We start from the raw sequence: 27,539 nt of genomic DNA, 5'->3' as shown, positions 1-27,539 counted from the left end.
AACACGAAGCCTGCTCGTTAGCAGCACCATTTGTGACTGTTGATTTGACCTTGCCCACTGGCTGAGGCAGACGCTGTCAGGTTTCTCTATTCTACAGTGCTCTTCCCTCCTACCTTTGCTATACAGTTCTTCTGCATTTCGCGTAAGGAAGTCATTGCACAGCCCGCACCTCAGAGCGGGAGGGTAAATCCCTCTCGTTGCAAATTCATCTCTTTGAAGGTGGAGTGTGTATGTAAGCTATTTCTGCATGGGTATTCATCTTTTTCCCCTACTTTTTTACATTAATGTGGACCATGGCTGTCTCTACTTTGGAGTATAATACTGTTTTATCTGTTACTCACCTTTGGTCAGTGGAAATTTTAAGTTGGTTCCTGTGGGCCTTTGGTAGCGCCTGTGAATTTGAGGGTTATGTTTATTTTTTTATTTATATATGTACTTTTTTACTTTTAAAGCACTTCCCTAGATTCTGGAATTCACTAATTTGAAGGAAAAGTAATTTGTTCCATCTACTTCAAGTAATTGGGAGGATTAAATTTTATGGTAGGGAGTTTACAAAGGTTTACTCTACTCTTGGGTAGCTTTGCTTGAATTTTGAGGCCACTTGGGCCAATAGCTTTCTCTTCTCCTTTCTGAAAGATTTTTCATTAATAATTGTTAATTTAGGTGTCTAGTTCTTGAATTTAGTGTAGTTTTCTTACCAAGGCTGATTTCAGTAACGTGTAGGATACGCTTTTTCTGTGTCTATAACTATCTGAGGACGTAGCCCTGTGATAGTCTTGGATTCATGTGCATGCACAGGCATCTCTCTCTCTCTCTCTCTCTCTCTCTCTCTCTCTCTCTAGGGCTGGATCTCAGTTCCCCCTCCACACTGCTGTGTGCACATGTTCTTGTTTTCTATCCCTGAGCTAAGACATGGGCAAGTGAGATAACCACACACCCTGTTATCTTTTGCTGTAGCTTTTTCATTTTTATTTAATCTCTTAGGACTTTCCTTTGCTTTTGTTGTAATTCAACTATGTATTTAAAGGTATGCTTTTACGTGTAGCCCAGAATTTCTAACTCTTTTATACTTTGGATCTTTTTTTCAGTCTTATATTGGCAGAAATAGAAGTTCTGTGCTTTACATCCTATTTTAAAAAGTCCAATGTTTTATTTTGAGAAATTAAAAAAAACCTACAAAATATTTCAAATACATCCTATGCTCTACCCCAGATTGGAGATCTTTAATTTATTCCATGAATATTTATATGCCCATATATTGTTCCAAAAACTCGGGATAAGTCAACAAAGAAAATAAAAGTTCCTCTTCCCCATGGAGCTTATCTACTAGTAGGAGATACAGACAATAAATAATACACATAAAATACATTTATATTATGTGTTATGAAGAAGGGAATAAATGCTCAGAAAAAAGAGAAGCAAAGCAACTAGAATAGGACTTGGGAATCAAGAGTGTGGGAAGAAGTTTAACATTTTACTTTTAAAAATAAGGTTTTTCTAGCCTCTTTTACAGAATGCCACAGACTAACTTGTGAAGAAGGTTATCGGTTCTGGAAACTGGGAAGTCTGTGACTAAAGGATTCCATCTGCTGAGGACCTTCTTGCTGTGTCGTAACATGGCAGAGGGGGTCACATGATAGAAAGCAAACAAAAGACAGAGTGGTAGGACATATGAAAAGAGTTTGCTTTTATAACAAAGCTACTTTTGCAGTGACCAACCCACTCCTGAAATAATAGCATTAGTTCATTCATAAGGGTGGAGTCCTTCATTTACCTCTTAAAGTTTCTTCCCAACATTGTTGCAATGGCAGTTAAATTGCAACATATATTTTATGCTGGAATCGTACCAGTGGTCGTAATTGCCTCTGAAATGATGATGACCTTTGAAATAAGACTAGAAAAAGATAAGGGAATTGAGTAGGCGGATTTTTGGGAACGAGCATTCCAGGAAGAGCTAGTGCAAAGGCCTTGATGTGGGATTGTGCCTGCTGAGTTGGAGGAAAAGCAGGAAGGCCAGTGTAGCTGGAGAGGAGTAAGGGGGGAAATTTCAAGATAAAGTGTAAGAGAAGAGAAAGGAGATTGTTGAGGGACAGTGTTGGCACTGTCAGGACTTTAGCCATTTTTTGAGTAATGAGGGAGCCATAGGAAGTGATTTTGTTTGGTTTTATAAGAGTAATCTGGTTATAAAAACAACTCAGAGAATTTTCTGTTTTCTGAGTCACTTAATAAGTTGCCAAAATGATGCTCTATTTTTTTGCTACTGAGTGTGTCTCACCTAAATTTGTGTGCTGGAATCTAAGACCCAATGTCTTAAGTGGTGGGGTTTTGGGAGTTAATTAAATCATTCATGAGTACTATTATTATGAAAGGACTAAAGGGAACTTGCTAGGTTCTTTTGCCCATTTTTCTTTCCACCATTTGAGGATGCAGCTTTCAGATCACCATCTTGGAAAGAAAGACTGGGCTCTCTCCAGATATCAAACTTGCAATCACCTTGATCTTGAGATTCCCAGGTTTCAGATCTGCAAGAAACACACCTATGTTATTTGTATTTTGTAAAATACGCATCTTGAGGTCTTTGTTTTAGTGACAGGCATACATGAAAACCAAAACAAAATACTTTGATGTATAGGTTTTACTGACAAGATAATTTTCTCTATGACTTTAGCCCAACCAATCAGAATCAAGAAATTAGTATTGTTCTGTTAGCATCATCCTATCCTCAGACCTTCTTAAAACTTCATCAAATTTTCCAAATATATCTTTTTATAGTAAGTATACCCACTCTAGAACACGTGCTTGTCAAACCTCTTTAGAATCCTTCAACTTGAAAGAGTTCTTTAGATTTTCTGACTTTGCGACATTGACATCTTGCAGGTTACAGGTCAGTTACACTGCAGAGGCTTCCTCACTGGAGTTTGTTGGATAATTTCTCATGATTAGAATCTGGGTATGCATTTTGATAGTGATATTACATGGCAGGTACTGGTTTATCTATCTGGTTATTGTACATACACAAATTGAATTGTCCCATTGCCAGTGAATCTGTTATCCCTGAACCAATGTGATATCTGAAAGCTTCTCCACTAGAAAGCTGCATTTTCCCACTCTGTGATTAGCAGGTATTTTGTCGGGAGACACTTCACGACTATGTGAATATACTTCTGTAATCAGAGCCTTTCACTGACTAGTTTTATTCTTTTTTAGGTCTAAATATCTGTAAATGAGTATTAGAGCAATGACAAGCTGGATTTCCAGGCTTCCTCTTTTAAAAATATGGTGTCTGAGAAACTCTAGGATCATATAAATAAGTAGATAGGATCATACTAAGCTTTATGAGTACATTTGCTTAATTCTTGGGAATCCAGTGTACCTCATATCACAAATTCTCCATCTTAAAATTTGTATATAGCACATTATCAGCTGATCAGGTTCTCCTTATATTTGATGAAACATAGACATGAAAGAAGTCACCTGACTTGTAAACGAATTTGTTTCCTGATTTTCAGTTTCTCTGAATTATGATAAAGATACTGTATCAAGACTTATCAAGTGACCTTTAGTTAGATTTATTGCCTGTTTGCGGTGACTGTGTAACCTGATAGACTTAGAAAGGCTTAAGAACATTAAGTGTTACTTTTAATGTGCCCTTTACATTTCTTTATCATATGCTATTTTTAAGGGGGAGTCAAAGTATTAGACGTATGAATTTCACTTGATAATTTATGGAAATTCTAAGCTAATGGTTATGGACTACCAATTATGCCAGGACGATGGGCATAAGCCATGACTGTCCTGGGAAAGCTAAGATATATGTTTATTGTATCTAATGAGCAATGCTCCTATTCATTGTCAAATCAGCTTCTTTTTTGTCAGAAAAGCCTGACTCTGACTTCACATTCAATCCAGATAAACATGCTATTATGCATTCCCATGACAACCATCTCATTTCTGAATGTGGCAACTAGCTGGGGATCAGATGATCCCATTTCTTCACGTATCCATTTAAAAAGATGTGAGTTGAACTCCCTTGATCTTATAATATTTACAATTTAAATGGCAGCACCCAGTACTCCTTACTAGTCAGAACTCTACGTTTTGCAGCCAGACCTTGTTTATCAATAAAATCATATTCTCAAAGAGAAAGCAAGTTTTAAAGAATAAATAAAAGAAATAAAACTTCAGGTTCACTGTCATTGTAAATCAGAACTGACTACATAATTCGTGCTGTCCAGTGTGAGATTAAAGTGTGAGTCCTGTTGTTTAGGAAATTACATGTTTCTAAGAGTAGAACCTTGGGTGTGACTGCTCATCTACTCACTCATGTGGTTGAATAAAAGTTTCCAAATTAAAAGAAAAGAGCATCATCAAGGTACTCTCACTTGCATTTTCTTCTCTCTCAGCATTATCAGCTGGGAATGATTAGAATCATCTGTGGGGTTTTCTGTGCGTAAGGAATACTATCTTTCAAAGACTTTACTGTAATCTGGTAATTCCTCAGTACCTCAGTTTCCTCATCTGTAAAATGGAGATAATGTTGTACCTACCCCAAATTGTAATCATTAATTGGGTTAATATGAGAATTCATGTTTAGTATGAATAGAAATGTAGTCTATCAATATTAGTAATGATTTCATTCATCATATAAACTATAATAATATAAGAGTAGGACTATATTTAATTGCAGTGACAAACTTACCATGTAAATATCAACAGCAAAACAGATAAGACTTTCTCTGTATTTATGTAAAATTTTCTATTTTCCACTAGAAAAATTTTGAGACTAGTAAGTGATGCTAATTCATACGAGGCTTTCTAAGGCAATCCTGATAATTTAGTTTAAATGTTAAGTTTATTGGTAATTTTACTAGTGCTCTTAGCTTTCCTTACAAGGAATTAATTGATTTAATTTTAGAGCCTGAATGGTCTGTAAATAAATCACTGCACATTGCATTAGAGAGTTCTCTCATACTATTGTTTGACAATGTTTTGTGATGAATATTACAAACAGAATGGCTGTTATTGGAAAGAAAAACATGTTTTATGTAAGATTCATTATGTTCACTGTTTTGCTTTCAGTTTACTTTCCTAGTCCTTGGACCTTTGGTTGAAAAACTTGCTTTATTTTTGTGAGAGCTGACTCTTTTCTAACCCCATCTCCAACTGCTACTTTATTGTATCCAAAGGAATCCTCATGTCTGCTCTCTTTAACCCTCTGATTGTTGCTCATGGTTTCGTAGCCAGAGACTGGCTAATAAAAAATAGAAAAAATTAAATCATGCACAATGCCAACTCCTTTTATCAGAAAGTGAGAATGCTGTTGGAAGCAGAAGTTACATTTATGTGAAATACATCTGTATGAGTTTGTTGAAGCTGTTATAACAAAGCATCACAATCACTTCTCGGCCTTTTGGCTAAGACCAAGTGTAACAAAGCATCACAAACTAACTTGTCTTAAGATAACTGAAATTTATTCTCAGTCTGCAGGCTAGAAATCCCCAGTCCAGGTATCAGCAGGCCCTCTTGAACATGTAGGGAATCCTTTGTCTCTGCTCAACTCTTGGTGGTCAGTAATTCCTCAGTACCTCAGTTTCCTCATCTGTAAAATGGGGAAAATGCCATTCATTAGCTGTCAGCGACTTCTCTGCAATTTCTTTGTTGTTTCAAGTGCTGTCCCACAGGTGGCTCTGTGTCTTCACATGTTTGTCTGTGTCTGTGTCCTCTCACGGATGCCTGCCATGGAGGGATGAGGCCCACCCTACTTCATCTTATAGTCTCATCTTAATTGCATCCTCAACAGCCCTATATTTAAATAAGCTTACATTCTGAGGACACACAGATTTAGCAATTAAGACTTCAATATCCATATTTTTTAAAGGAGTTGATTCAATTCATCCAAACACCCAATTTAAAAAAATTTTATTTCCAAAGGTGAAATTTTACTACCTATACTTAATAGTATTGAATTATTTAGATATTGAAAACATTTGCACCACAAGATTTTTCATTATAACTTAGGCTGCATAAAATTTTTGTTGATGAATAATTAATTGTATATTTTTAAAGGAATACATCTTACTACATAGATTTATACTTCTAAAGGCTATTATAAAAACCAGTAAGAAAAAAATTAAGGGAAAAATATGTGATATAAATTACTAAAATCAGAAAGGTCTGAGCTAAAATGATATAGATGAATAGGATTATTGATTTTTTTACAGAAAATTATAAAAATCAGGTAACATAAACTGTGTTTCTTTTTGTTGCCTATTTAATGTAAAAAGATGCTAAAATCTTGGGAAGCAAAAAGTATCATAAAAGGCAGGGTATTTCTTTTGAAAATGTTTGTGAACACATGTACTTAAAACTGGAGTTGCTATTTGGGGGGAAGTAAATCAGAATCATGCATTAATATCAGAAATCATCCAGTTAACTGCATCAGACATTATGATTAAACTGAGCACATTTAAAGAGAAAGGTGTATCTTCTGAAAGCTAATCAGCCTGAAAGCTGGCGTGGGAGCGAACTTCTCTGGTGCGGAGTGGGGGAAGCATTATGCTGGAAACAGGAGGTAGAGAGGGACAGCCTTTAACATGGCTTAAGACTCGACTTGTGCTCAGCTTCCAGGGAGCATATAGCATCCACAGATTTAGAAATCAAATACCCTTGGAAGGTCTTTGTGCATCCAAATATCAAATGTTTCTTCTTGGCAAAATATATATCCCACATGGAACCTGAGTAGCAAAAGATCTGGGAAATGTAGATTTTAGCTTAAAAGTTCTCTGTAAAATTACCCACATAATTGTCCTATACTTCCCGCTGGACAGATATATCACCAAGTCTGTGTCTGTCTGTCTGTCTCTCTCTCTGTGTGAGTGTGCATGTGTGTGTGCATGCAATGTATCCGGCACTTAATATTTTCATTTACAAATCTGAAAATTAGACCAGCAGTCTCCCTGTAAAGGTAATAAGATGACTCTTGAGTATCTTAGCCAGAGATGATAAAATGACCCAGTTGCAAAGCTCGGGTCTAGATCTCAAAACCAACAAAGAACAATCACCTGAAAGGACATATGAAAGAATTCAGACAACTGTTTTTCTGAGATTTTTTCAGATTTCATGCAACTTGTCATGCTAGTTATTTTTTGTTTCCATAGGAAAGTTTACTGTAGAAAACAAAACAAAAATAAAACCTAAAATAAAAGTCTATGAATTTACATGGAGGAGAGACAGTAAATATGCAGAGTTGAACTGGTGAGATATGTTGATTCTGTAGTTAATCAAGTCAGGAGCCCAAGAGACTAAAGATGTTTTTGAATAAGAAAAATAGAGTCAGCAAGCTTCAGACAAACTGAAAACAACAAAGAAAGAAACTGGTCCTCCCATATATGCTTGTATGGAAGGAACAAAAAATATGAGAAGAGAAGGCAACAAGAAAGGGTCCTCAGTCCCCAATCCTGAGAACACTGATCCAGGAAAGGTAAATGCAAAGGAGAATGAGGACAGCAAACATGCAACATCAGACACAGCACCAGTGGACATAAAGTGATATCTTAGGAACCTCAAGATGAGTTCAAAAGTGAAGTATTTAACCAAGTAAAGCAAGATATAAGTAGAATAATGAAAAAAATGCTAAGCACCTCCCAAGAAAAAACAGATGGAAGAATGGAAGAGCAAAAAAAAGGGGAAAACTGTTTGATGGAGAAAATAGAGAAAACAGAATACATGAAGCAGGTTCAAAGAGATTACCAGGAAATTAAAAACTCCATTGAAAGCTGGCAAAACTGCTTGAAAGAAACTAAGGACAGATTATCCAAACTGGAGGACAGGCAATGCAACGTGGGAACATGAAAGGAAAAATTTCTTAAAAATAACAAGGAAACAAGCCGTAACAATACAAAGGCTAGAAGATCTATAACTTAAGAATAAAGAATGTGAATGAAGAAGCAGGGATACAAACAAAGGAACTGCAAAGGCTATTCACAGAAATAGTTAAGGAAAACTTCCCAAACATAGGAAAAGGAAATGATATTCTGATGTATGAGGCATACAGAACTCCAACCACCTACAACCAAAACAGAACTATACCCAGGCATATAATAATCAAGATCCCAGAAATCCAATGTAAGAACAGAATATTAAAAGCTGTCAGAGACAAGAAACAGATCACTTACAAGGGAAATCCCATCAGAATTACGTCAGACTTCTTGGCACAAACCATCAAATCAAGAAGAGCATGGGGTGAAATATTCCAAGCCTTGAAAGAAAATAATCTCCAGCCAAGGTTGATCTATCCTGCACAACTGTCCCTAGAAATTAATGGAGAAACAAGATGCTTCCAAGATAAAGAGGAACTGGGGGAATTCGTAACCACCAATACAACTCTACAGAGAATACTACAGGACATTCTAAAGAGAGAGAAAAGCACCAGGATTTCATGAACAGTGGAAAAGAGGCCCCAATGAATGGAAAAAAAAGCAAAATGAAGACAAACAGACAACTAATGATGGAAAAAGAGCAGAAATGAGGCAGAGAAGGTTGGATATAATTTCTAATATAGATGGCCTAGATACACTAACTTAAGGGGAAAAAGAGAGAATCACAGGCAGAGTGGATCAAGAGGTAGGGCCCACTGAGATGCTCTTTATAGGAAATATAATTAACCTGAAGAAGAGTATATGGACTAAAATCAAATATGAGAAAACAGAACTTGACGTGATAGGGAACCAGAGAGTAATAGGGGTAACTGGACCAGTATTTATGGATAGGTTGAAAAGGCACATTTTAATAAGTGAATAAATACAACTAGAGATCAAGTCCAGGAGTGAGAAAGTTTGGAAACATTTAGGTAAATATCAGGTTGCCCCCCAACATAAAACCAAGAGTGTTGGGGAGACACCAGTATACACAGTACATCCTGGGGAAGTGAAAGGGGAGGAATAGTCTTAAAAAAGACAGCAGAAGATATTGATAGTGTATCAGGAATTAAAACCCTTATTACTCACACTACTCTGCTTGGATGGAACCTGTTCCACCCCAGTTTGTATACAAACACTGGATCTCAGGGCACAGATAGCTGTCCTGAAGATAGCACAGTGGTCATCTTTAATTTCCTATTAACTTAATCTGGATTTCTGTATGACTTATACTGTTGTGTCATGACTGATCTTAGTTAAATCTGACCTGTTTGCTGCTTATTACTGACAGATTTTATTCAAACTATTAGGTTGATGATATCAAGTTGAAGGGTATAGACAACTATACTGAAAATGACAATGATTCACTACGATACCCTTTCTGATTTGATTACTACCTTTTTTTGTAGCTCTATTCTATCTACAAAGTTGTATTTCTATTAATTCTGTTATTTACTTATATATTCAATTATACTTTGTCTGATGATATAGCCAATTCTGTTGATGATAACAAGAGACAGCACAGTGACCATGGTAGAACTCCTTATACAGCAGTTTTGTATGTCTTTTTAGTTTTATGTGTCTATAGGAATATGTTTTGTTCTGTCCTGCTTTGTTCTGTTTCTCCCTCTAATATAGAAAGGATAGAAATGCATGTGAAGACTCATGCTTGCATAAAACCTATAAACAGTTTATGAGAACTGATCTTAAGACACATGATGAAATGAACAAATACTCTGAAGAAAAAAAAGGGGCACTGCAGTACCCAGTGCTGATCCTGGAGTGTCATGATGTGAAATCTAGTAATACTATTAATCGTAGTTCAGAATGATTTTAATTTACTAAGTTTTGTTAGATCTCAACATAAATGAAGATATGGATAAATGCATACATGTCTAAGTGTGTAGGATTGATAGCCATATTACTTAGTTTTTACTGGATAGTTGAACAGAACTGTTTGCAGTCTCCCTGGTTGAAATCCCATTTATACGTTCCACTTTTGTGTCTTGAACAATTATTTGTGTGTGTGGGGGCAATATGTATACATCAACTAGTTATTTATTACTGTTTATTTCTTTTCTTTTGAAAGTATGTACTATTTCTACCCGTCTTCTGTTTTGTTTTGTCTTTCTTTAAATAAAATTAAAAAAAGAAGAAGAGAAATTAAGGCTAAATCCACAAAGTCTACTAGAGAACTGTAAAGGGCTGTGAGCCTTTGGCCCTCAGTCACAAATGAGCATTGGGTACAGTGAGTGTGAAGCAAGGATGCTTTCATGTCTATTTTACTGTGTCCCCAAGCAGACTCTGAGGGTCACTGTTCCTAGCAGGTCTTCTGATTTCCTAAGTGTGTATCTCATCACTTTCTTGTCAGTGGGATGAAACACTTGACACACATGACTGAAAGGAGAGATTTATTTTGACTCACAGTTTTAGAGGTCCCAGTCCAAGAATGGTGGCCTGCTCCAAGAGAGGCAAGATGGGAGGGGGAGGTGGGGGACAGCTGTTTACCACATGGTGATCAGGAAGCAGAGAGAGAATGGAGTAACTTAAAGCAAGAATGCCCCTTTCAGTGACCCACTTCCAACCAGGGCCCATTTCCTAGGGCACATTCAGCCTCTGAACTCACCAATGGATGAATCTACTGGTTAGATTCAATTACCTTTCAACACAAGAGACTTTGGGGGGACATTTTAGATCTAAATTATGTCAGTATATATTTTGAGTCATATCAGACTGTTTTTGGATAATAAAGCCCTTCCTGTACACACAAGGATGGTTTTTGGCAGCCGGATTTCTCCTATGAGTTTGTTACATCTCTAATAATCGCTGACTTAGATAAGCAGGTGATCTTTTGACCTAAACTGAACTAGGTTGGTTATTGCTCTACAACTTTGAATTCAGGCTTTTAAGAGTTATGCTGTTTGCTATGGAAAAAGTCTTTACTGAAGAACACCACACAGTTTTCCTTTTACCATGTTAGACTCTCACTCAGAGGCTTATATTGGCAGGTTTTAGGTGAACAGCTGTTTGTTGTAGACTTTCAGGAGCCTTTTCTTCTGTATATAGTTTCTATCTCAGAATCTGGCGAATGTTCTTGGCTCAATCTTAAATATAGAAAATCCCATGTAAATGATCTCATTAGATTTGAAATTTCTCTGTGAATGTTTCTCAATGCCAAAAAAATTTTATAACAGCACTTTCATGAAGTAAACTATTCTTTAAAATCATTTAAAAAGAAGGGATTTCACAGGGAAAATATGATTTAGGGCATACCATTCAAAATTTATGCAAAAATGTAATTGGTGTAATTTCAAAAACACTAGCCATCTTAATAAAACTATTATCATGAATAAATTAAGATACAAAATACCAAACACTTGATTTTACCTTAGAAAAAGTAGGTAAATCTCACTTGATAGAATGATGTATAAAGAAAGATTAGGGATGGAGACAAAAGGCCAGATGCATCACATGAGCACAGACAGGACATTTGGTTGTGTCTTCTTTGCTGTCATCCCTTTTGTCACTGTACTTGTGATGGCTGCTGGTACTTGGTAATGGAAACTAGTGAGTGACAGAAAAACGTGATGTGACTTCAGCATGGCACAGATGTTCCTCACTTACTAACCAGAGCTCAACTAGTTCACAGTGCAGAATCAAGTGTTACAGCCGAAGAGTGTACGAGTGACCAGTAGTGTTGGTGCTAGAATTCCTGGCGATTTTAAGTGTGGCAGTCTGGTTCAAAGGGGCTTCTCGGAGCCTGGTGTTGATGCTACATTTCATTTATTTGTTTATTTCAGCTAAATTGAGGCATCATTCTACAAAGCATGTTTTGGCTTTGTTAATTACATAAAATAATGATGTTGCAGAAGGAAATGCTGCTCAAAGAGGACTGGAGCATTCAGAAACTGATACACTTATTTATTAAGGATATATTTGGGTGCATGGAGCAAAGATTCCTAAGGATGACAGCAGACTCAGGTTCAGAAATCTGATTAGGTGGATGATTAAGATGGAAATATTGGGAGGCCTGAGAGGCATCTTTACCAAGTGTGTTGCACTGGACTAGCAGATAACTGTGGCAGCAGCTTCTGAGCTGCTCAGAAATCAGAAGAATGGATGGGAATCACATGTTTGATGAGGTAGAAAGGAGAAGAATGATACATTAAAAAAGATGTGGAGATGGTGACAAGCAGGGCCAGTGCTGAAGATTCCTAAACCATTCAAGCAGGTAGCAGTGTCCTTTCCGCTTCTTGGATGTTGGAGGTAGACTCTTTTCTCAGCCAGAGTATATTATCTGTGCACTTAATCCCTCAAGAGATTAAGTTAATCTGTGAGCACATTTTTCCTGAACCAGTGTATAGGTTTACAGGTTTATAGTTTATAGGTCATAGACTCAGCACCAAAGACATCAATTCACAGGCATCTTAAGCAGCACAAACCAAGATTTTTGTCAGTTATTGCCTTTGGCAATCTTGAGTTCTGGGTTTGGAGGAAATAATGTCTACAATTTGTCATTTATCAGTTTTATATCAACTTGTTTTCTACATAAAAATGTAGTAGTGTGGACAGTCAATGGTGTGATAATCTTGTGTTTTCTGCAGAACTCTTTTAACTCTTGAAAGTAAAGGCTACTGAATTTAATTGGGCACGAAAGAGCCACATTCCATTTAGCAAAGAAGCCCAAGTTGTAGATGATGAAAGAATCTAACTGTACTCAGGTAGACTTTACTCAGATGAAAGAATCTGTGGACCTCTGGTCGAAATAAACAAAATTAAAAATTGAGAGGGATGAATTTGGAGTCTAATTTCTTTGGATTTTTAATTCAAAAGGGCAAGACAATTTGATATTAACCTTTAATTCATTTGGATTTTACTTAGAAAAGAATTTAATTTTTGGACTTTAATCCTTTGGAAATTTAATAATGAGATGCTTGTATTTAGATTTGGGGCATCTATATGACACTGACATTAATTACTGAAATAGCTTAATATTGTCTTTTAATTTCAATGCAGAGTCTGAAGAACTAGTTTGGAGAATCTAAAGATAATTTGGGTTGGCAATAGAAAAGGAAGTGAATTTTGGGCTTGCTTAGCATGGCCTTAGCATTAGTTTAATTAATCTATTGTTCTGGCCTATTGAACAGCTACTAGGACAAAATTTACTTTAACCTCCAACAATCAGAGAGGCTTAATGAGGGGGCATTGGGATAGCCACATCTTCAGCTGACCACAGGCTTATTGATTGAGCCTGACAGATAGAACAAAAAGTAGAGATATTTTTGGATAAAATATTTATACCCCATTGCCTGAGGGTCATAAACTCAGAAGGGTTCTTAGCCTCATTCTCTCAAGTCATTCCTTCTTCCGGGAGAGGGTCAGCTGTGCCCTGCACACCTGTTCTCAGCTCTGCCTTTTACAGACATCTGATTGTCATCTTGAAATCCACCCTAGTGGGAGCATTTCCACCATGGAAACCACAAAACACTACTCATCAGGGTTCTTTTGCATCAGAGAACTGTTTATCAGTAGGCCGCTATAAAGGGTGACTTATCTATTGATGACTTTGGGATGATAAACTGAGTGTGTGGATCAGTCCTTTCCTCCTTCCTTCTCTGTGTGTGTTTTCAGAGTCTGCTGCCCCGCAGATAGCTCGTGCTTGGATCTGCCCTTGGCCACATGGTGACCTTGGCAGTGAATGCCGTGTACCAATGTGAGGGAGTCTGTTGGTCTGGCAGCGTTTGGGCTTGAGTGAATGCATCTGTCTGTTTCTAGGGATCAATATTAAGGATCTTCATTACTGTAGTCCCTCTCAAGTTTTCAGAGCAGTATTTTGACCTCTATTTCTCTTGGTTCAAATGGAAAGAGCAGTCTACTGATAAACTTTTCAAACCTCTGCCTTTGTATTCCCTCCCTTGAGTAGTTTGGAAGTTGTATGTGCTTCTACTGCTTGAATAGTTGCTTTAAAAATAGTCCTTTGCACCCTAAATTTGTATTCATATTTTGAAAATTGATCTTACTAATAATTGGAAATTTGTATCAGATATATATATATTTTTAAACACAAGATAATTTAAAGAAAACTTTACCACCTGTCTCCAATGTAAGCATGATAATAAAATTATTTTTTCTTACATATTATTTTGAGTAGAGCATTTGTCTTTAACAAAATTTTTATTTTGGAATAATTTTCAATTTATAGATGTTTTGTAAACATAATACTGCGAGTTCACTTATGCTGTTCACCTAATATTAATATCACCCATTACCAAGGTACATTGGTCAAAACTGTAAAACGGCTTTGACATATTACTGTTAACTAAACTCTACCTTTCTTTTTTGATTTCTTCAGTGTTTTTATATTCATGTTGATTTCCTGTTTGAAGATTCAATCTGGGATACTGCATTGCATTTATCCGGTATGCCTTTTTAGTCTCTTCTGGTTTATGACAGCTTCTCGGTCTTTCTTTGTTTTTCATGACCTTGACAATTTTGAGGAGTTCTGGTTGAAAGTCTCTCAGTTTGAGTTTGTCTGATACTTCTCTCCTTAGCTGGTTGGAGTTGTGAGTGTTTGGGCAAGTTATTTATTGTTCTTAGTATCTATAAATGCAATATCTATCTATCTATATTTATAGATATTTATGTGTGCTATATAACATCATTTTGAATTTTAAAACCCCAGTGTGAGATACTATGTAAGTTGCTTTTTATAACTTGCTTTTTAAAATTCAATATTGTTTTGAGATCTATCCTTTTTGAAATAATTTTGTTTTGCTATAATGTGACATATGCATTCCTGAAAATCTTCATGTTCTGCATAATTGTGCACTAAAAATAACAGCCCTTCTGGGATAATTAGACCCATGGATAATTAGGGGCAGGCCACTCCAAACCTATGTGTTCTCACATCACAGCACTAACATGAGCAGTATCAATCCAGTGAAATTATTAGTTCAGTGACAGCTTCGCGCATGCTTTACCAGGGCTCTCAAGTATAGCCCTGGTTTTGGAGCCTTACATCCCCTGACCTACTTGGAGATGTTTTCATTTAAGAACTATCACTTTCAATAGAAAGTAGCTTCATCAGAATTTAAAATCTGATCATGAGTTTAGCTTTATTCTTCAATACTAAAAATTTTTTTTTAAACCAGAGAGAAGTGTCTTGGCAGCATTTCCGTCAGTGTCTGCAGCCTAACCCTGTGGAATGCATAGTAATTTTTGAAGCCACTGAACCATCTACTACAAGCACTTAGGTGGAATGTTTGAGCTTTTCATTAAGATTGTCACCTTGCTCATAAGGATCTTTAATTTTGAGAAAGGGTGGTCTTTACAGCTCCACAGTCACCTTGCTAGAGAAGATGGCAGATGAATAAATATAATCTCTACATTATATTGACACTATTCTTTAATTTATGTAGATTTTTACTTGCATACTATAATGATGCCTGGTCTTATTTGTAACTAGACACTTAAATTGTTGCAAAGCAGGGTATCCATATATATATTTTTTTCATAACTTTTAACTGAGATAAACGATTTCTTAATACAAATAAGCATTTCCCAAATGACAGACATTTTAATTCCATTTTTCCCCTCAATAACAAGCATTACTGCAAATTTGCAAGTATTTCCTTTTTGTGTCCCTGAGGGGGTTTTCATAGATTATATCCTCAAAGTAGAATTGCTGGACTATAACTTATGAACATTTAATGAGACATATAGATTAATTTGGGGAGCATTCACAACATCATGTTATCAGGCACTTAATGAGTGGGCCTATAACATTTATTCATATATGCTATATATGTATAATATCATAACATATATGCACATACACATACATATGATATCATATATGTATGTAGTACTGGGAATTGAACCCAGGAGCTTTATTCTGAGCTAAATCCTCAGGCCTTTTCCATTTTTTATTTTTAGACAGGATTTCACTAAATTACTAAGTTGCCCAGGCTAGACCATAACTTGTGATTCTTCTGTCTCAGCCTCCCAGAGCACAGAGATTCCGGGTATATGCCACCACACCTGGATTGATATTTTATGATTTAAAAAAATGTTCTGAGATGGGGCATGCTGGCACATGCCTGTAATCCTAGTACTTGGGAGGCTGAGGCAGGAGGATCACTTCGAGCTCGAGATCAGCCTGGACTACATAGTGAGTTCAAAGTGAGATTGAATTGCACAATAAGACCTGCTTCAAAAAAAAAAAAAAAAAAAACAGGAAAGCAACACCAAACAAAAGTGTTCTGCATTTTGGCTAGACTTCCTTTCAGGTACTCCATAGGTTTTATTGATTTTGTGACTGAGACATTTTATATAGTACATTTTCTAAGTGATCACTTGTGTGGGAAGGAGCATTTTTTTTTTTTTTTATCGGTACTGGGGATCAAACTCATGACCACCTGCTTGCAAGGCAGGTGCTTATGCCACTGAGCTAAATCCCCAGCCCCCGGAAAGGAGTATTTTAAATTTGCTCTATGGTTATTTTATATCAACACAAATGCTGAACTTCCATTGATCCTAAAGGTTTTATGTGTAGACCTTCTAGGATTTTTAATAAAGGCAATCATATAGGTAAACAATTGTGTATTTTTCTCCTTTTTGAATCATCAAGTCACTTTTTCCCCTTGTCTTAGCGTGCAGTACAGTGCAGTAGGCTGGTAGTAGACAGCTGTTTATACCTCTGACTGCAAAGGGAATTTTCTAAACTGGAATTTTGAAGAATGACATTTGCAGTGGCTTGTTAGTAGAAATCCTTTTTGCTTTGAATTTAGTAAAGAGGCACAAATGATGAGTTTTAAAAATTCTTAACAATTTTTAAATAAGTGAATTAAAATTATCTATTGGAGTGAGTTTATGATGCTGCTAACTCAAGCCTGATAAACTGGTATAAGCAGGCTTTTTGAATTTTGAACTACCCTTGTAGTTTGAGGAAGACACGCAAGTGTCAATTATTTTACCTTGTCAAGCTATCCTTCTGCACCTGTTTGCTCACTGCTTGCTGTAAATCCCCATGGAGACCACTCAGGCATCAATCCTTGTCAGCTGCTGGGCTTGGACACCTAGCCCCCAGCATGTTGGGGAGGGGTCCACACTGCTCATGCCAACAGTGACTTAGCCTTCCTAAGCTTGCACAGCCACTTAGCTGCAAAGCCACTAAATTGTGATGCCTTATTATTATTATTATTATTTATTAGTTTTTTTGGAGGCCAAATCTCCCTATATATTTCAGACTTGAACTCATTTTGCAGCCCCGGGTGGCCTCATATTCCTCCGCGATCTTCCTGCTTGCCTCTCGATTGCTGAGTTTACAGGCATTACTACCTTGTTATTGAATCAGAATTGATTACACCAGAAGAGAAGCTAGTATTTCTCTAATTTTACAAATTTATAGCTCGAGAGCAGGAATTCCTCTCCCAGTCTGGTACTCTGACAGCGCTCAGATCTCTGAGCACTGCCAGAACGCTTTATGGGAGGCTCACACAATTCCTATTTTTAAAGACAGTGGTACCTTGGTTCAGGAATGCTTTCATTTGCAAACAGTTTACTTGACAAACAGAAGTGTTTGGAAAAATTTTGTTGTTTCTTGCAAACTCTGCATCAGGTGACAGCCATGACCTTGGCCATCTTTCGCACACAAACACGAATGTGGCCATCTTTTCCAAATCACAGAACAAATTAACTTCATGAACTGAGGCACCACTTCTTAGTGCTTCTAGTAAGATTTTTGCATAGATAAGATTCATAGATGCAATTGACTATTTTATTTTCTTGTATTATTTTTGTTTGGGTTTTGCTTTACCTTATTACTAGATTCTTAACATAAGCCATTTTTCTCAGCATTTTAAAGTATACATATAATGGAATGATTAAGTCAGGCTAACTAGCAAATATTTTATCACTTCTTTATGGTGTTTTTATTGATTCTTATTCCTCCCTATGATACATATGTATAATACCTGAAGATTTTTCTGACATTACTTCTTTTCCTGGTTGTCAAATTACTTATCATTGATTTTTTTTAATGTCTTGCTGGGTACTTTGAGGCCCTTTTGATCTGACCACTTTTGTCATCCAGTATTGGAATATTTTCTACCACTTTTAAATTTCCTTACTTTTTATATTATTTTCTTCTTCTGAAGTCTCTGTTTTGAGAGTCATAGCTTTGATTTGCAAGATTTTTTGTCTTTTACTTATTTATTTGTTTTTGTCTATGCTTTATGTACTGAATATCTTTATTATACTTCAGGAAACCTTTTTCTACTTGATCTTAAGTTCTGTTTCTTAACCATACTACTAAGCTTTTGTTAGTTCATCAAAAGAATAGTTTGCACTGTCATTATTTGTCTGTTCATTTTTTATATCTTGGTTTTATAACTTGAACAACTACTTCTAAGATAACAATATATAATATACCAACTAGTGATGATTTCTTAATGTTATTTTTTTGAAATTCTGTATCACTTTTACCATTTTTTCTGTTTTGCTTTTTTTAATTAAAAAAGATAGATCTATCTCAAATGGCCAAGAAGTACATGAAAATGAGCATCTTTGTTATAGAAATGCAAATCAGAACAACCTTATGGAAATCCTCAAAAAACTAAATACAGAATTTCCATTTCGGTCTAGAGATACATCTCCTGGGTCTCTTCACTGAAGAGTGGATGTCATCATACTACACTGATCCATACACTTCCATGTTTACAGCAGCACAATTCACCACAGCTAAGTCATGGAAGCAGCCTGTATGCCCATCACAGATGATGGATAAAGCAAATGTGGTAGTTACACACAACGGAGTGCTACTCAGCCATAAAGACAGATAAATTAGAACCATATCTAGGAAAGCGAATGGATCTTGAGACCATAACACTAAGTGAAATAAATCAGGAAACAGAAGCTAAATATTGCATGATTGCTTTAATATGAGAGACCAAAAATGTAAGTAATTAAAAGAGCAAAATAACCAAGATATGGTAAGAAACAGGAAAGTAGACTCTGTGGAGATGGGAAAGGGATCTGGAAAAGGATGCTGAGAGAAGGGTGGGAGGACATATCGGGGAGTAAAAATGGTCAAGATGCATATTACCAAGTCCTCAAGATGAGTGTAATTACTATGTATCACAAACATTAAAGAAGAAAATATAGCTGTACCTAAATTTGTTAACTGGAGTGCCCTTTTTGCATGGAAATTGCTTCTCTTTTTTTTGCATTTTTTTATTTCTAAGAGAAAAAAAAAACCACAGAAAAAAAAACAAAGAACAAAAGAGAAAAACAAGCAACAACTGCCATAACAGTAACAGTATAGGCTTTCAAAACAAAATAATAAAGGATCAGGAATTTAGCTCAGCACAAGCAATTGCCTGGCAAGTGTGAGGTTGTGAATTCAATCCCCACCCCCTGTACCAAAACAAAGAAGAAATGAAGGTGATAGAAATTTAACACTGGTTGTTATATTGCATATTGTTATCTTCAAAAGAGTTATTTAGATTACCAGATATAGACCTACAAAAATGATCAAATCCTATGAGTACTAACCGTTCTTTTCCAAGAACTAATAGAATTAATAGTATAATAATTTTAAGTATTTTATATGTACAAATTTATTTTTCCTTTTCTTTTTCCCTTTCTTCTTTTTTTCTTTCTACTTCCCAGTTATTTTTCCCTTTTGAGCAGTTTCCTGCACTTTCACAGTATCTATTATAGATTTTTGGATCTTATTTATGCTTTCAGTTTCTCACACTAGGGAGAAAATATGGTATTTATACATGTAAGTCTGATTTATTTCACTTATTAGTATGGCCTCAAGTCACATCTATTTACCTATAAAATCCTTGATGTGATTATTCTTTATAGCTGAGTAGTACTTTATTATATAAAAATACCACATCTTTTTTATCCATTCCTCAGTTGATGGGCATTTAGGTTGTTTCCAAGATCTGGCTGTTACAAATTGTGCTATTGTGTTATAACCACACATATATCACTGTGGTATGTGTTTTTAATTCTTCTGGGAAAATGTCCAGCAGTGGTACAGCAGGGTCAAATGGGTCAAGTGGTACATCTGGGTCTAATCCTAGTTTTTTAGGAACCTCCACACTGACTTCCACAGTGGTTGCACCAGTCTACACTCCTATCAACAGTGGAGGAGAGTTCCTTTTCCCCCACAGTCCTTCCAGCATTTGTTATTGATTGATCTCTTGGTCTTGGCCATTCTTTCTGGAGTGAGGTAGAATCTTAGCATTGTTTTAATTTGCATTTCTCTAATGACCAATGATGATTAACATTTTTTCATATATTTATTTGCCATTTGTATCTCTTAATCTGAGAATTATGTATTCATTTCAGATGCTTATTTTTAGATTGGGTCTTTGAATTTGGGGCCTGATTTTTTAAAAAAAGTCTTTATATATTGTAGATAGTAATCCTTTGTTTGAGGGACAATTAGCCAAGATTTTTTCCCCTAAAATGTGAGTTTTCTTTTCAGTCTGTTGGAGATTTTGTTTCATGTGCAAAAGCTTTTTAATAAGATGAGATTCCAATTGTTGATTCTGGGAAATATTTCCCATACAGTTTGATTTTTGTTCATGTACTCTCTGTCTACCCCAATGTCTTTAAGATTTCTTTCAACTTTGTCTTCCAGCAGATTTACTATTTCTGTTTTAGTATTTCGATCTTTAATCTATTTTGACTTTACTTTAGTGCATGGTGATAGGCATGGTTCTGATTTAAGTCTTCATCATGTAGAAAGCCAGTTTTTCCAGCACCACTTATTAAAGAGGCTGTCTTTCTTCCAGTGAATGTGTTTGGCCCCTTTGTCAAAGATAAGGAAGTTGAATGTGTTTGTAGTGGCTGTTTCTTCTAAATTGCTCCATTGATCTTCAGGTCTGTTTTTACGCTAGTACCACACTGATTTTATCACAGTAGCTTTGTAATATAATTTCAAGTTAGTGATTGTGATGCCTTGCATGGAAATACTTCTTTCATCTTGCTTTTGGAGGCACTTACTGTATAAAAATAATACATCTGTCTCCAGGAGTATGAAGCATAAACAGGAAGTACAGGAAAGGTGTGCCAGTAATTTGCTTTCAGAGTGCAAGAACCCAAGGTTTGTTCCCGGGTGTCTGCAGCTTCCTGGCAGTGTGTCTGCCCTGGAGAATCAGGAGACTCTAACTTCTCCAGACTGAAAGCAAAGACCTCTGCTGCTTGATGTTTGGTTAGAGGGTAAGGGATGATTGCAGAGAGGCTTTTAATCAGTATTGCTGGGTGTTCTATGTTTCCATTGTCCTTTACTTCGGGCACACCTGAAACTTTTCAACGTGAAAAAATAAAACAAAATTTCATAGCAAAATAATAAGAGAAGAACAATACTTAATATACCATTTATCATTGTATTCAAAGTAGTTATTCAGAGCATAAGACATGGACCAATAATATTTCTACAAAGAAGAAACAGATAACACAAACCTTTCTTTTCAATGAACTAGACAAACTAGGGTGCAAATGAAAGAAACCATAGCAGTCTTTCCTCTACATATGTTTCGGGTTATGATTTCCTCTATTGGTGTAATTTTTTTCTGTTTTCTGAGATTCCTCATGTCTCATCTTCCGATGGAGCATATCCTTTCTTTCTTTCTTTTCTTTTTTTATCCTGATACTACTTTTAAAAAATGTGCTTTCTGTGATTTATAGGAATTGAATTAGGAAGAAGATATTGGCATTTGTGCTCAGTCCATTACTGGTTAAACCTGCCTTCTATATTTTTATTTCCCTGCCATTTTTTCCTTCTTTCTTTCAGTTATTTCTTCTTTCGTTCACCCTATAGTAGCAAATCTCTTTCAGGCTTGGTGGTAAGTGGCTTTCAAGAAGATGATGCTATGGCCTGTAAATAAAAGGGTCCAAATCTTCTCTCATTTTTTTCTAGCAAAAATGGGCTGCTATTTTCATAACTTTGAAGCTATATTTCTTAGCTTACTTTAAAGTTGTAGCATTTGATGATCAAATAAACAGAGCAAACTAAACCATGTCTTGGCCTCAATCACCTAGTGCTAGCCGTAAGAGTGCTACCTAAATAACTCTTCTTTCCATACCCTCCCCTTCCCCTGCCTTTTTGAGACAGGGTCTTGCTATGTAGTTCAGGCTGGGCTTGAACTCACTATGTGACCCAGGATGCTCTTAACTTCAATGAGCCCTGTGTCTCAGCTTCCCAACTGGTGGGATTACAGGTGTGTGCCACTATGCCCAGCTTGATGGCTCTTTGAATCTGTCTGCATACTCTGTATCTACCCTAGTTTTGACCCTTGTAATCTTTAACAGAACTTGTCCGGCTGCTGGCTTAGTGCTTGATCCCTAATAAATGTTCCTAACATTTGCCTTGTTGAATGAATGATCTAAGACCCTTAAGTCTCTCTCACTCCAGTGCATCCTTCATACGCCTGCCAATAGAACTCAGTTCTAATTATATTGGAAACCTTTAGAGTCTCTTACTTATTTAATGTGAAAGACCTTAGGCCTAATATTCCTACAGATTATTTTATTAAGAAGTTTATATAAGTAGTGGTAACAGCCACAGACAAAAATACATTTTCAACACAAATGTAATAATTTTGCTAGGAAAGCAGCACAGTAAGTTTTTGATACTATGTATTGAAACCAGGGGCTTCACAATGAGCTACATTCCCAGTTCTTTATTTTTTATTTTGAAAGAAGGTCTTGCTATTTTGCTATGTTGCCAAAGCTGGGTTTTAACTTATGATCGTTCTGCATCAGCCTACTAGAGTGTTGGGGTTATAGGCATGATTACTGTGCTGAACTCAGAACAGCAATTTTCATAGCAACCAGAGAGTAGGAAATACCAAGTAGAAGTTATACAAACTGGTTGTTTAGGATAGCAAGTGAATAAAAGAGCAAATTGGTACAATATGTACAGTAAAGGTACTTCTGAGTTTTGACTCACAAATCAATAAAATTTCAAACTGAAAATATAGATTCACTGAGATGGACTATCATGGTCATAGAGGATCAAATAAGCTTTTTGAAGTTTGTGTGTGAAACAATAGAAAATTACTTTTGATGGTGATCAATATATACACTATTCTCTTAGTCTCAAATATCCCATGCTGCCCCTTGCATAGGTCCCGTGCTTCTCTGGGAGGATTCCTGTGCACGATGCCTGTGTTTCAGGGCAATGGATGATCAGTTTGTGTGATCACACAATGTCTTGGAGTCAAGCCATTGAGTATTAGAGAAGTATTTCAAAACTCTTGAAATGTAAGTATTCTAAAACCAAATGAAACGTATAAATTAAATAAGGGGGCTGACGACTCCTGAAGAACTGAGATGAAGCTGGTGTCAGGAGGCACAAAAAATGTGATTGAGGCTTCATCAACCTCTCCTCTCCATGTGGGAGTGGAGAGTGGTGGGAGAGAACTTTTAGGCTTAATGATTTAGTATTACTTCACTTTTTAAATTCTATTATCCGTGTTGAAGGTTGTGAGAAGTTGGGTCAGATAGATAATAGAAAACCCATTATTAAATTTAATAAGAGAGAGCTGTTCACTTACGTTGGTTTTTTTGAGTGGTGGAGCCTAAATTTCATGGGCTGAAGAGGAAACAAGAGATGGAAAAAATGAGCTGGGGGCGGTAGTATATTCCAGTAATCCCCGCATTTAGGAAGGTTGATGCAGGAGGACTGCATGTTTGTCTTCCCTGGGCAACTTAGCAAGACCCTGTTGAAAAAAAAGACCTGGGGATGTTGCCCAGTATTAGAGTGCCTGGATACAATCCCCAGTAACACAAACACTTGTGTGCACACACAAGCATGAGCACACATGAGGATGTAGAAAAGGAGGTTATAATTACCTTTCTTCTTTCCTTTACTCCTCTTTTTCTTTCTTCTTTTTCTAAAATATTAAATAAAGTATTATTATTTTGGGGAATGACTGAGTAAAAGATGCAGCAGAAATCAATGCAGAACAGAGACAGTATCTACAGGAGCAGAATTCTCCATTTACCGTGGAGGTCTGGGATCTCCTGCAGAAGTGAAAAGTCAGCCTGTGCAGTGGGGCAGGCGGAAAGGCTGGTAGATTTTGTGGTGTGAGATTGTAGAAGGATATCTGTCAGGATGTGAAAACAGAAAGTTATTAGTGACTTAATGAGAGAGAAGATTATTTCTCCTTTAAGTGAACGCTCAGGTAGGCAGTCTAGGGCTGATTCAGTGGCTCCAAAATAAATTATCAATCTATCTTGTCACTGTGCTAACCTTACCATGTGGCTTATACTTTGTCTAAAGGTTCTGCTGTCTTCTGGTACCCAGCCTGTGTACCAGCCACAGGGAAAAAAAGTGGAAGGGAAGGCACATATCTTCCCTTTATATGAGCAACCTAGGGATTGCCCCTGTTCTGTTCACATCTCACTGACTAGACGTTAACTACATCATCACTTCTAGCTGCAGAGGAGGCTGGGAAATCTAGTGCTTGGCAGTGTGACCATCTGTCCAGCTACAAACACTATTCTTGTAAGGGAAGTTATAATGGGTACGAGAGAGTGGACTGGAACAAGGATTCAGTAGTTCCTTTCTGGTTACTTCTAATTTCTCTTTGGGAGAAGTTAATTGGGCACAAAGTTTATTTGATAAGTGTAGCAAAGGATTTGATCTTGGGGGCTTTAAGACAAAAGAGAAGCAGCAAAGCAGTCATCTGAGAAAGTGAGTTAAGCATGGAACTGTGGCAGAATTGCCAGGCAGTGTGGAGTGACAAATTGAATTTTGTGAACAAAGGAAACCGATGCGCATCATCCTGTTTCCTTTTTGAAACTTCACCAACTTGGAAAGTAGAGAGTCAGAGTTTGAGGGTATGTTTCTGATTAGGTATGTGATTCACTGGATCAAAGATCTCCTAATAAGTACACTGAATTGGCTAAGAAGCCAATTCTTGACTCAGGGAATGGTGCATTTGTTTTCCTCATTTCCCAAACTGCAAACAAGCAGTTTTTGAAGGGATCAGTGTTGATGTCCATCTCTATGAGCTGAGAGCTTTCCTCTGCCTGATTCCTCAGCCTGGGCTGGAGTAGTCATGGAACATGCATCTGTCATATACACACAGATGGCCACTTGTCTGTTAAGTGAAAATATTCCATTATTTTCCCAGGATAGATAGCCGAAGAGCAGCCTTGGGAAGCTTCTTTATTTTTCCTGTCACAAAGAATTGGAGATTCGGTAGTCACACGAGTTTGTAATAAATAACCCACATTGATTTCTCTGTTCCGGAATGGTCTTGCTTCCCTTTTGCCCAGAGTCCTGACATTTGCCCCAAGAGACAATGTTAGAAAATCATTTATAAAATGGCAGACCCCACTCTGTTGTGGATATAAATCTAGGTAATATGAGGTACTTCTGAGGCAAGGGATCTAGGATTTTTAGCTAGAGAATTTTGGAATAAAGACACTTGTGAGTCCAGATTGTAGTAACATAGGAAGAAGAAAGTGACCATGGCGAAGCTGCTGTTGTATTTCCTGCTCTTAACCAGTCTTTCTGATGTGTTTGGCGGGACAGGTAGGGGCTATCCTAAGCTAACCCAGAGATTTGATCTGAGGGATAGGGTTTGGATTTAAGATTATATAAACTGAATTCAGTGGAACATCTGACATTGTGTGTGTGTGTGTGTGTGTGTGTGTGTGTATGTATGTGTGAATGTGTGTGCGCGTGACTGTGTGTGTAACCAGGGAAGGGCTCAGTTGGTTTGATGCCAACCTATTTTTAAGTGAGGTACGGATCTTTGTGATCTGAGAAACTTCTCTTCTCTGTCCCACAGACATGTCTAAGAAGACTTTTGTGTTTCCTAAAGAGACGGATAACTCCTATGTGTCTCTGAAAGCACAGTTGAAGAAGCCACTGAGTGCCTTCACTGTGTGCCTCCATATCTACACTGAACTGTTTATGACGCGTGGATACAGCATTTTCTCTTATGCCACCGAGAAAGAAGCTAATGAGATCCTCATATTTTGGTCTAAAGATAGAGGATATATTCTTGGAGTGGGTGGGATTGAAATGCCTTTCAAGGCTCCTGAAATTCCCAGTGCTCCAGTACACATTTGTACCAGCTGGGAGTCTGTCTCAGGGATCATAGAGCTGTGGGTAGATGGGAAAGCCCAGGTGAGGAAGAGTCTGCAGAAAGGGTACTTTGTGGGTACAGAGGCAATGATTATCCTTGGGCAGGATCAGGATTCATTTGGTGGGAGTTTTGATGCAAACCAGTCTTTCGTGGGAGACATTGGAGATGTGAACATGTGGGACTTTGTTCTGTCACCTAAGGAGATTGACATGGTGTATTCCGGTGGGACCTTCAGTCCTAATGTGCTGAGCTGGCGATCGCTGACATATGAGACACACGGTGAAGTCTTCATCAAGCCCCAGCTGTGGCCCTGAGGTCCTTCTGTGGATCCTCAGGTGCCTCCTGCAGATTATACCTCCTCTGGCTATACCTCTAGATCTCTGGCTATGGACTTTCTCCCTATACACCTTGCAGGTTTACTTTACAATTGGAATCATATACCATCCTCAGCTGCACACAATGGGGTTTATGTGTCTGGTTTGGGACCTTGTGAACTATGTTGAAATGTTTTGCTAATATATTTAATTTTTTAATTAAAAGGATTTTAGAGATAACTTCTCAGCCTCATATAAAAGAGAACTGGCATTCAGACTAAAGGAAAATTTTTAAAATTTGCAAAGCAAGTACATCACTGAGATGGGAAATGCATGCTGGTATTCTAACTAATTCTCTGGCCAGGACATCTCAGAAAGTAGAAGAGACTTACCTATATCTAAGGGATTGTTCTCTCTCAGAATTAGGCCACGGGATGAGGTCTCCATTCAGAGTGTGGAGAGCTTATCACTGTATCGTGGGGCTCAGGTCTTCAGAAATGGGAAACCTGCAATATTGTTGCTTTTCCTCCACTTCCTCAGAGTGCTCTAGGAAGGCAATCAAAGTTGTCCTATCAGAGAGAGCCTGTCTCCCCGCCCCCTGTAGGCAAAGTTAGGGATAGAGGTACAGTTAGTTAACTTTATCTTACTGCCTGGGTGTTACATAATAATGGTTTATTTGTTACAGCATTTTCTTAGTTGTATGGTTCTTCTGGGAAGCTCTTCTCCCAGTCCATGAGTGGGGACTTCCTCCTCCACTTCCACATTCCCAGCTTCCCCAGGCTGTAGGAATGGACACATCACCCAAGCTATCTTCCCATAGCATCATCTTCCCACCTCCCGTGGGGACTGTTTCCCTTTCCAAGCTGGACAGACTGCAGTCTTCCCAAGGACTGAGTCATAGACTTTGTGGGAGATCATTATCTTTCTGTTGGAATTCCAAACAGAGGATGTAAACCTGGTACCACCTTTACCCATCTTGTTTGTCGCATGGAAAGAGATGTTGAGAAAAGAGGTCACTCTGGGGTTTGAACAGCTGAGAAGTCAATGGAGTGAGTGATGGAGCTTTGACCACTTTGAGTCTCTGAATCATAGAGTCTGGAAAAAATTTACACTTGAACTTTCCAGGTCCATGAACAAATAAAGTTTTTTTTTTTTTTTTTTTTTTTTTACTTGAATGAATTTGA

General features: G+C 37.1%; 2 protein-coding genes and 1 long non-coding RNA gene across 3 annotated transcripts in view; 2 read left to right on the top strand and 1 right to left on the bottom strand.

The window, feature by feature from the left end:
* Vsig8 (V-set and immunoglobulin domain containing 8) overlaps positions 1 to 27,539 on the top strand; it is a 154,543-nt gene that overhangs the window by 104,302 nt on the left and 22,702 nt on the right. The window lies entirely within an intron of this gene.
* LOC106026946 (uncharacterized) lies at positions 5,450 to 26,941 on the bottom strand. The gene is made up of 4 exons (XR_001200543.3): positions 26,748 to 26,941; positions 23,945 to 24,046; positions 23,793 to 23,833; positions 5,450 to 5,599 (listed from the first exon to the last, which is right to left on the bottom strand). It is a non-coding gene; the product is annotated as an uncharacterized LOC106026946 (long non-coding RNA).
* Crp (C-reactive protein) lies at positions 25,278 to 26,682 on the top strand. The gene is made up of 2 exons (XM_003466553.3): positions 25,278 to 25,482; positions 25,742 to 26,682. The coding sequence occupies exons 1-2, from the start codon at positions 25,419 to 25,421 to the stop codon at positions 26,353 to 26,355; spliced, it is 678 nt and encodes a 225-aa protein (XP_003466601.1). The 5' UTR covers positions 25,278 to 25,418; the 3' UTR covers positions 26,356 to 26,682.

Source organism: Cavia porcellus, unplaced genomic scaffold (assembly GCF_034190915.1).
Source record: "Cavia porcellus strain 051 isolate PalLab524CR breed Dunkin Hartley unplaced genomic scaffold, mCavPor4.1 scaffold_7, whole genome shotgun sequence".
In the NCBI taxonomy this organism is placed as follows: Eukaryota; Metazoa; Chordata; class Mammalia; order Rodentia; family Caviidae; genus Cavia; species Cavia porcellus.
Note: the sequence above shows the minus strand (reverse complement) of the source record. Positions and strands in the feature narration are given on the sequence as shown.

What these genes read in the sequence shown, in the direction of transcription:
- Crp (XM_003466553.3), top strand. Translation starts at nt 25,419, where the DNA reads ATGGCGAAGCTGCTGTTGTATTTCCTGCTCTTAACCAGTCTTTCTGAT. An exon ending in TGATGTGTTTGGCGGGACAG is followed by an intron (nt 25,483 to 25,741) that starts GTAGGGGCTATC and finishes TCTGTCCCACAG; the next exon opens with ACATGTCTAAGAAGACTTTT.